This window comes from Linepithema humile, chromosome 2 (genome assembly GCF_040581485.1).
Source record: "Linepithema humile isolate Giens D197 chromosome 2, Lhum_UNIL_v1.0, whole genome shotgun sequence".
Taxonomy (NCBI): domain Eukaryota; kingdom Metazoa; phylum Arthropoda; class Insecta; order Hymenoptera; family Formicidae; genus Linepithema; species Linepithema humile.
In genome coordinates, this window is record NC_090129.1 from 12,296,455 (window position 1) to 12,305,700 (window position 9,246).

Consider the following 9,246-nt stretch of genomic DNA (forward strand, 5'->3'; position numbering starts at 1 on the left):
ACGTACATATACTATATTATTATTTGTAGATAAAGTTACTATTTTTTTATAAACGTTCTGAAGCTGTAAACTTGTTCTCAAATCTAGAAACATATATTCGAATATTTTGAATCCGTTTTATTGGATCTGAATGTAAATTATAATAGTTTAATTGAGAAACAGTTTAGGTTAACCGCAAAGATCATTTAAAGGATTATTCATACAAAAATTGATTTTAGATGAAAATTATTCAATATCAAAACCATTGACATCTACGGTTAGTAAAAAACGCTGTTTATTGATGGAAAATTTTGATACAAATAAAAGCTTTGATAAAAGTCAAGAGAACTGTCAGATGCCTTATATAAGTGGAAGTGCTAATGAAGAAAATATAAATAAAATTGACAGCAGCGTTGGGTAAGTTAATATATATATATATATATTTTTTTATTTTTCAGCTTTTTTCATTCTACGTGTGTTAAAGATGGCACTTATGTGTTATATCTTATAAAAGCTCGTTTTAATACTGGTAGATAATCTTTTATATTATCATATTTATTGCTATAAAGGTAATTTTTAATAATCGAAAATATACTGTTAGACTGTGTTATGTAAAAGTTCTTCGTTTTGATTAGTCAAATTTTAATCTTTAATCTTCAATTTCAATTTTTATATTTAAAATTAACATATAATTAAAAGGCCCTATGAAAAAGGGTTCTTCAATTATATATTTTAATTAATTTATTCAGATTATATGTACTGAGGATATAGTTATGGAACGATGACAATATAGATGTAACGATGCAGCATGCATCGTCACGGCTACGGACCGAACATCGTCCGTAGCCAAAAAGGGCGCATCGCGCGCCGATAAACGTATCATATAAACACCGACGGTCAATCGCCGGACGGTCCCCCACACCCGACCGTTTTCGAAATTTACCAGGTGGGGGTCCGCCGGCTAAACCGCCGATGCTTGCCGATCTTTCGCCAGTCGGGCGACAGCCGGGTATAAAAGAGGCCCTGCTGTACGCTTTCTTACCAGATCCCGTTCACTGCTCGCCAGTGAACGTCCTATTGCGAGAGCACTCGTAATCCTTCGAGAATACTCGAAGTCTATGTCCAATAGCCCCACGAGCACGAGCATACTCGTGCACCGACCGAGCATACTCGGCCCCAAGAACCGCTTCCACACGTTACGGGCACACCCGTATCTTCGCCGAGCATACTCGGCTCTAGATCTCGATACGAGAATACTCGTATTCCTGCCGAGCATACTCGGCCACCAGGAACCGTCCTCCGTTCCTCCGTGCGAGCATACTCGCACGTTACCGAAAGTACTCGGCCTCGATCCTCGCATACGAGCGCACTCGTATATTACCGAGCATACTCGGTTTCGTTTCCTCGCATACGAGCGCACTCGTATAATAACCGAGCATACTCGTATATTACCGAGCGCACTCGGCTTCGTTCTTATATATGGGCATACCCGTGTACCGCCGGGAATACTCGGCTCCACGTCAGATCACCGGTCATTGCAGAACGCGGGCAATACGCGCGTCCTCGCTCCTGTCTTCATCCTTTAAAAATCGGGTCCTCATATCCGGCAGGCAATCGCGAACTAATCGAATCGACAGCGAACATCGAAATCACCGCGCACGCGCCCGAGCTATCGATCAGTCGAACGATCATCGACGCCGCTCGGACGTATCGATCCACGCGCTCGCAGTCGTCTGGAGACAACTGCGGCACCCGCACTTGCGCTGACGTTTTCTCGTCACAGTACGACCACCGTTATACATTGTTCATCACCGCCGAGATAAATTATAACCCGCGTTCAAACAGACATATTAAACGTTCCGTATCCACACGGTTGTATATAATAGACTTCATTAATTGAGAAATAAACCTTCTTTTATTTTATTACTTGTGTTCTTATCATTTCATTCGAGCATTCTTTTACGTGCCCCCAACCGACCGAACTCCTGACTCCGGCGAGTTATTCCGCGTAAATCAACGTACCGTTTCATTATGTATTGACCGAAATGATTGAAAAATAAAAAAAAGACTTTTACGAAATAATATCCACGTTTTATGCTTTGAATTCCACATTCTTTTTTAATTATTTTATTTATATTGAATTATTAAATTTGTGAGGGGCCTGGTTAATGATATATGTTATGTTAGTATTATCAAAAAGATGTCATTTTGTCATCAACGATGAACTGATATATATTTAAATTTAATTCCAGATGTTATAGTTGCTGAATACAAAAATAACCATTCACAAGCTTTGCCAGTCACTAAGAAATGTATTTGCAAAAGCGTGGCCGCGGTAATTAATAGCGCAAAAGATTGGGAGGGCTATCGGCTATTTAGAGCCAAAAAAGGCAGTACAACAAAAAACACGGATACTTCATCAGATAAAGACAACTAGATGTCTTAGCAGGTTTTTATCATATTTTATTGTCCAAATTTTTATTTTATTTTTTATTATACTTAAATTTCGATAATTTTTTTTTCAGTTAGTAATTGTTGCTAAATTATTTTTATATTTTTATTTTGGATTATTTTTATATTTTTAATATAAAATTAGATATATTTAAAATTTTTTAAATATTTTTTAAATATACTTTTAATAAATATAAATACTTTTAATAAATTGGACAAAGCAATATGTTCAAAAAGTAAAAACTTTATATTTTTTTATTTAAATATTATGTTTTTTTCGTTAATTTTCTTTGGTTATTTTTGTTAACGTATATTGCCGCTTATATATTATACAGTTAATATATGTTATATATATTATATTTAATACATTTTTTTTATCATGTGTGTCAATAATACTTGTTTGTGATTTTGAAACTTACACACATTTTATATATTATATAAATAAAAAAAGTCTAAAAATCAATTCTTTAACCTTCTTCTCCTTTTCCTTCACAGGCCCTTATTGGGGCCTTAATAAATGCCTGATTAGGGCCATATAGAACGTATCGTTACATTTTGGATCAGGCGCCTTATCAGGCTGCCTTAATAGAGCCTGATGAGGCAATAAGGCAAAAGCTAACAGGCCCATACTAGGGCCGTATTTCATTTTCTACTTGGGATACCTCGCGTACATTCCATGTATATACATCAAACGTATATATATATACGATATACGCTGAGATAGATACATTTATGGACATACATAAGATATCGTATAAGATACGTATGGATATACATAGAATCAATCATTAGTTCGTTCGCTTGCCGCTATGTGACGCATTATGCGTTATCTATCTCATATTTAAGTTTTAATCATGAAAATTATATAAAACTTGCAAAAGGCGGGTAATAATATTGAAGATGTAATAACTTTTTCTGTCAGTTTAATATCTGAATCCCAACACAGGGAATTTAAATAAACTGATTGTTTAAAAATTGGGTAGATAAATATCCGAATGAATGAAAATTGTTTATTATTAAAAAACGTACTGTATATACTATGCACATACATAGAATGTACCTCATGTACATGCCACGAATGTGTATTGCACATCCTCGGAATATATCCTATGTACATACTGCGAACGTGCACTGCACATCCTCGGAATATACTCCATGTATATACCACGAATGTGCACTGCATATCTTTGGAATATATTTATGTATGTATTATGGACATCCTATGTACATACATGTGGTAATTATTTCACATACATAGGATATGCGCTTTATATACTTTTCACATTCTCTGTATATACATAGAATATACAATATACATATATGTATATACATAGGACGTACATAGAATGTCCTAATGTTTATTGGGATATTGCCACGAGCAAGTAACATTTACGCTTGCGCTACTACATGATAATATTCTTCTTCGAATTTTTCATGATATTCTGCTGTTTCCTTTACGTCGTTGCTAATTTCGTCGATCTTTGTTTGTATTTCGTCATATTTAGTATTAATTTCTCGAATGTAATTAAGACGTTCCGCTATTTCTAATCTTTTTATCTCATCTAGTGCCATCGTTCTATCTGGTGAATTAGCCATCACTCTTTCAATGTAATTTTTAAAATATGTAACCTTAGCCTTTGCGTAACCGCGTGCCTTAACTAACTCATCCATTTTCGCGAATTTGCGCGCCTCGACTAACTATCTTATCAATTCGTGATATCTGGACAAATGGATATGTGAAGGATAGGAGGTTGCTCACTTACTTGTCGATTCGTAACAAACTCGCCCAGCACTACTCTCAGTAACGCTCGCTGCTTGTCTGTCCTTGTTGCTCGCCTTGCCTTCCGTTGCGACGATAACCTCTACCTTGATACCTCGTTTCGGCTTGCGGGCAAATAAGAAGAATAACTATTCCCGTTAGATCGTCTCACGTAGATCAATGTTGCTTCGATTTCTTGGCCCTTGTGCTGTCCTTCCTTTCGAAGATGGTTTTTCTATGTCCTTTGTCGGGCACGCCCTATGCAAGTGCCGCTGTTTTCTCCAACTTGAATCTCAACAGCTTGTTTGCTCGAATACCAATGATCCGGCTCGAAGGACCATGTTGAGTAAATGGTTTCTTTAAATAAATGTGAACTGTAATCTTTGCTGGATTTTAACTTTTTTATTGCGTTGCCTTACAATACGTGTGTTCGTCTTCTTAGGCCGCGGTCCGAATCGTGTTTTCAGCGCTACTAACGCTCACGGCATTAATGGTCGGTCCGAATGAGAAAGCACGCTATTGATAGTTCGTTTCGGACCAGTCATAAGCTCGTAAATTTGTTACAGTAAAAAACATAACCTGAAAGACAAATGGATAGTGTTCTGTGTGCATGTATCAAATAGAAAAATAAAAAAAAAAGAAAAATGGAACTAAATGAAAAAATAACATTGCTGCAGTTTATTGAATTTTCTTTTGAAAGCGAGGATGAAGATGATGACGACTTGGAATTTGTAATGAATATGTCTTCAAGTAGTGACGAGAACGAAGAAGAAGTAAGAAACCGTATCACTATTGTAGACTTGATTCTAAATACAAAAAAAAGTGAAATGCAAATTAGACCTCGCATCAAAGACTATGTGGAAAAAATTATTCTCAATTACACCGCTGAGGAATTTAAATCGCATTTTAGGTATGGCTGACCATTGTTTAAAGAAACATTGTAGTATCATAAAAATTTTCAGTTTAAAGTAATTGTTAATATTTACATTCTGAAATTTCAAATTTCCTTTATTTACAGATTGTGGCCTACAACTTTTGAATTTCTATTGGAATTAATAGGACCTACGTTAAGCGCCACTAAATCAATTAGTGGCAGAAAACCTTTGGCAGCGCAAAAACAACTTCTAATAGCTTTGTGGATGATGGCAACACCAGACTCCTACAGGTATAGTAACATCTTAATTATTTGTCAAAACTATAAGCTTTTTTATTTGCTTGTCTCTGGCTTATAGGTCTGTGTGTGTAAAATTTAATATAGGAAAGGCTACAGCAATTCGTACTATGAGAAAAGTTACTTATGCTTTGCACATTCTCGCTCCGCGATTTATTCAGTGGCCTCAAGGTGAAAGAGCAAATAAAGTGATGGAAGAATTTGAAAAAGTTAGTGCATTTCCTAAGATTATAGGAGCCATCGATGGCACTCACATTCGCATAAAAGCTCCACTGGAAGATAAACAATCATATGTGAACCGCAAAGGATATCATTCAATCCATGTGCAAGTAAGAATTTTAAAAATGTCTTTAAGTGATTGGAAGTTCTTATCGTTTAATAATTTGTATTTCACTTTTTTAGGCAGTTTGCACCTCAAAATTGCTTTTTACAAGTGTTTTAGCTGGGAATGTTGGATCAGTGCATGATGCACGTGTTTTTCGGCTCTCTCCTGTCAGACAATATATTACAAATCCACAAATTTATTTTCCTAATGATTCACACATTATTGGAGATGTTGCCTATGGTGTTCATCCTCATATCATGGTGCCTTTTAAAGATAATGGGCATTTAACAGTTAGACAGAAAAATTTTAATTTTTGTTTGTCTTCAGCGAGAATGGCAATTGAGAGAACATTTGGGTTGTGGAAAGGACGATGGAGAAGCATTCTTGATTGTTTGCCTATGATCACCTTAGAAAAAATTCCTGAATACTTATTAGCTACTTGTGTACTACATAATATTTGTATATTAAAAGGAGATTTGATAGATTTTGAGCAAACACATGAAGAAGATGTATCCAGTGAAGCATTAATATCTGATAGAATGGAGGACGGCAATACTAAACGACAAAGAATTATGAATAGTTTGATAATGAGATACCATTGATATTTTCAATCTTATTTAATGTTTCATTGATTGATTAATTAATGTTTTAGTGATAGTTATTTCATTATTTTTGCAGCAAATTATATGATGATTATATGATATGATTAATATTTTTATTGCAAATTATTTTTATCAAATTTATTTTTGTGAGCGCGTATGTTTAAGATTGAATAGAAATAACCTTATTATTTTTGCTATAGATTGTATTAAATATTATATAAATAAATGTCTTATACCAATTTTTGTGTATTTTAGTAATACAAATCTAAATTTTTATTAATTATCGCTTATTAGAATGATAAAAATAAATCAAATTTTAATATTGTAAACAATATTTATTTTCTACACTAATTTATAAAATATAATATCACATTGGTAGAAGAATAAATATCATAGCTTATTATTATTTAACTAGAAGCTGAAAATAATAGTGATGTATCTATATAAACTTAAATAGTTATACATTAAATAAAAAAATATTTATCTTATTTTCACAAAAAAAAATTGATTTCACATATTACGCCCATATTGACATTTTCTAAGTTTAAAATGAGCTTTAATATAAAAATTAAAAAACATAAAATTATATTATTAATACAGTATCACTAAAATAAAACAAGTGATGAGATTAATAAGAATAACTGTAATATATTATTCCAAAGAATGCTCATCAGGATAGGCAAATCTTTAAGCTATTAATTCCAAAGCTAACTTTAACTTTTATATTTAAAAAAAAATAATATTTAATTTATTAATTAATAGTCAATTCATAGACTAGAAAATCTTCAGTTATAATTAGACAAACTATTATGTATGCAAATAATAAAATGAAAAAGATAATAGATATTCAAGTAAACAATTTTTCTTAAGCTCTATAAGACTACCAAAATTACTACATTGCAGGTACAGAGAGTATCCATGAAAAATAAAAATAATAGAACTCTTGGAAATAAAAACTACACAAATCGCATTAAAATACTAAAGAAAACAGTTGTCCAATTATTTCTTGGTGATAGCTTCAAACAACTTCTGCATTATTTTAATTTTTTCCTGATGCTGTCTTTCTCGTTGATCTTTTAAGTCCTGAAACAATGCTTCTTTGGCTTGCCTTTTTTTCTCCCTTTCTGCTCTTTCTTCTTTCATATCTAAGATAAAGTTGTTTATAATAGTCTCAATCTTCCGTTTATTGGATTTCCCTTCATTATTTTTACAATTTTTTGAAGAAGATTCCAGTAGGATTGCTTCTTCATTCGATGTAGATGGTCCAGCTTCAGTGGCAATAGCTTTGGGATTTGCCCATCCTGATTTCCCAAAAATTTCGTGCATTCTCTGGAAGAAAACAGAAATATTTTTCAATAAGTTTTAGTCTAATATGATTGAGAAGTATGAAATTTATAATATATTTATTTACTTTTCATATAAATACTTACTTGAAAATATGGCCATGTTTTTCTGTCATTTCCTGATACTGAATTATAATCCAATATTTTTTTGTATGTCTTTTTCAAACCATTTAATTTTGATTGGCATTGTGGTCCAGTCATTGTATATTCAATATTTGTTTTCCTCATATTATCAGCAATGGCTTCCCAAATTTTATTATGACGTTTTGTGCCTGCTGAAAATTCTTCTTTCCATTCCTCATATTTATCGAGCAGTAGATATACGCACTTGGATGACCATATAAACAATGATTTATCATTTTCTGGAATTATATAAAAATTTTTATGTATAAAGAAGACTTGGAATGAATATAAGAATCATATTGTAGGGGAGCCATTATATTCTTTAGTCATACTCACTTTGATCTTTAGGATTATTATCAAATTCTTGTGGCTCTGGAGATGAAACGTAAGATGCACTGCTTGCAGTTCTTACAGAATCAGTCTCATCGTTTTCATCAATCGAAATTTGACTTTCTTGACTGATAACATTTTCGTTTCTTTTTCTATAAATATTCTTAATAAGACTTGTCATATAATTCAGATCTGGTAATACAAAAAAAAAGTTCCTTCTCATCAGCATTAATCAACATAAATCATAGTCATTGACATCAAGCATCAATTATTTGATGTCAATGATCAGAGCTAATTAGTATTAGTAATAGCTATTAGTAGAGCTAATTATCCATACAGCACGAATATCGAAAAGTAGACATCCCGAAGATATCTTTGAGATATGATATCTTCTAAAGGGTTAAGTATAATTTTATTATTAAAATACAAAAATTTATTTGTTTCCTTACCTTTAGTAGCCTTTGCAGCATCTTGTGGCGAAAGTTTTAAGGTCACAGTTTCACCTGTATCTTCTATAAAGACAGGGACGGAGATTAACTGATTTGACATTGTTTCTAACGCGACGACTAATAAATAAATTAATGTGTAGCACGTGTAGCATGTCTGACGTCACACAACCATAATCAGCCATGATGCTCACAGTGCCTCACCTTTCAACTAGGGGCACCGTGAGCACTGTGCGCGTCATAAAACTATGACGTGCTATGATGTCATTATGTCCACGAAGGCACTGCGAGCGTGAATTGGACCGATCGTTAGTGTACTGATAGCGCTGTGAACGTGAATCGGACCGCGGCCTTAGTTAAACGCTATCTGCTCTAATTCCGCCCGTCGGCCGGAAACTCGTCAGAGAGGGGGGCGCCACTCGCAAAGAATCAAAGTGCTACTCTATGGCGCCAATTACAAATCATAAACAACGAGACTACAGAAAGTAACATGTTTCTAAACATTAGAGTAGAGAAATTTGAGAATGGTATCGCCTTGTCACAGACGGAATATATCATAAAGTTATTGAAAAAATACAATTTAGATGAGTGCAAACCGGTAAACACCCCGATTGTCACAGGAGAAGATAAAGCGTTTGAACGAACGGACAATGTAATAGATATATATTCTTATAAAGAAATAATAGATGAATTATTATACCTAGCGAATCGAACGAG

At 33.5% G+C, this 9,246-nt stretch overlaps 2 protein-coding genes across 3 annotated transcripts; one reads left to right on the forward strand and one right to left on the reverse strand.

The window, feature by feature from the left end:
- Positions 1-1,977: 1,977 nt before the first annotated feature.
- LOC105670115 (putative nuclease HARBI1) lies at positions 1,978-6,303 on the forward strand. Its single transcript, XM_067348749.1, has 4 exons — positions 1,978-5,099; positions 5,208-5,354; positions 5,422-5,689; positions 5,763-6,303. Exons 1-4 carry the CDS (start codon positions 4,834-4,836, stop codon positions 6,285-6,287), a joined length of 1,206 nt encoding a protein of 401 aa, XP_067204850.1. The 5' UTR covers positions 1,978-4,833; the 3' UTR covers positions 6,288-6,303.
- A 297-nt stretch (positions 6,304-6,600) lies between these two features.
- LOC105670116 (uncharacterized) lies at positions 6,601-8,870 on the reverse strand. Of its 2 annotated transcripts, none has more exons than XR_010888329.1 (4): positions 8,533-8,870; positions 8,090-8,235; positions 7,718-7,992; positions 6,601-7,616 (listed from the first exon to the last, which is right to left on the reverse strand). XR_010888329.1 is itself a non-coding variant. In XM_012363458.2 (4 exons), the coding sequence occupies exons 1-4, from the start codon at positions 8,630-8,632 to the stop codon at positions 7,287-7,289; spliced, it is 891 nt and encodes a 296-aa protein (XP_012218881.1). In that variant the 5' UTR covers positions 8,633-8,869; the 3' UTR covers positions 6,601-7,286. The 2 variants fall into 2 exon arrangements, 1 of the variants encoding a protein (XP_012218881.1); XM_012363458.2 differs by having other exon boundaries at positions 8,090-8,275; positions 8,533-8,869.
- Positions 8,871-9,246: the final 376 nt, after the last annotated feature.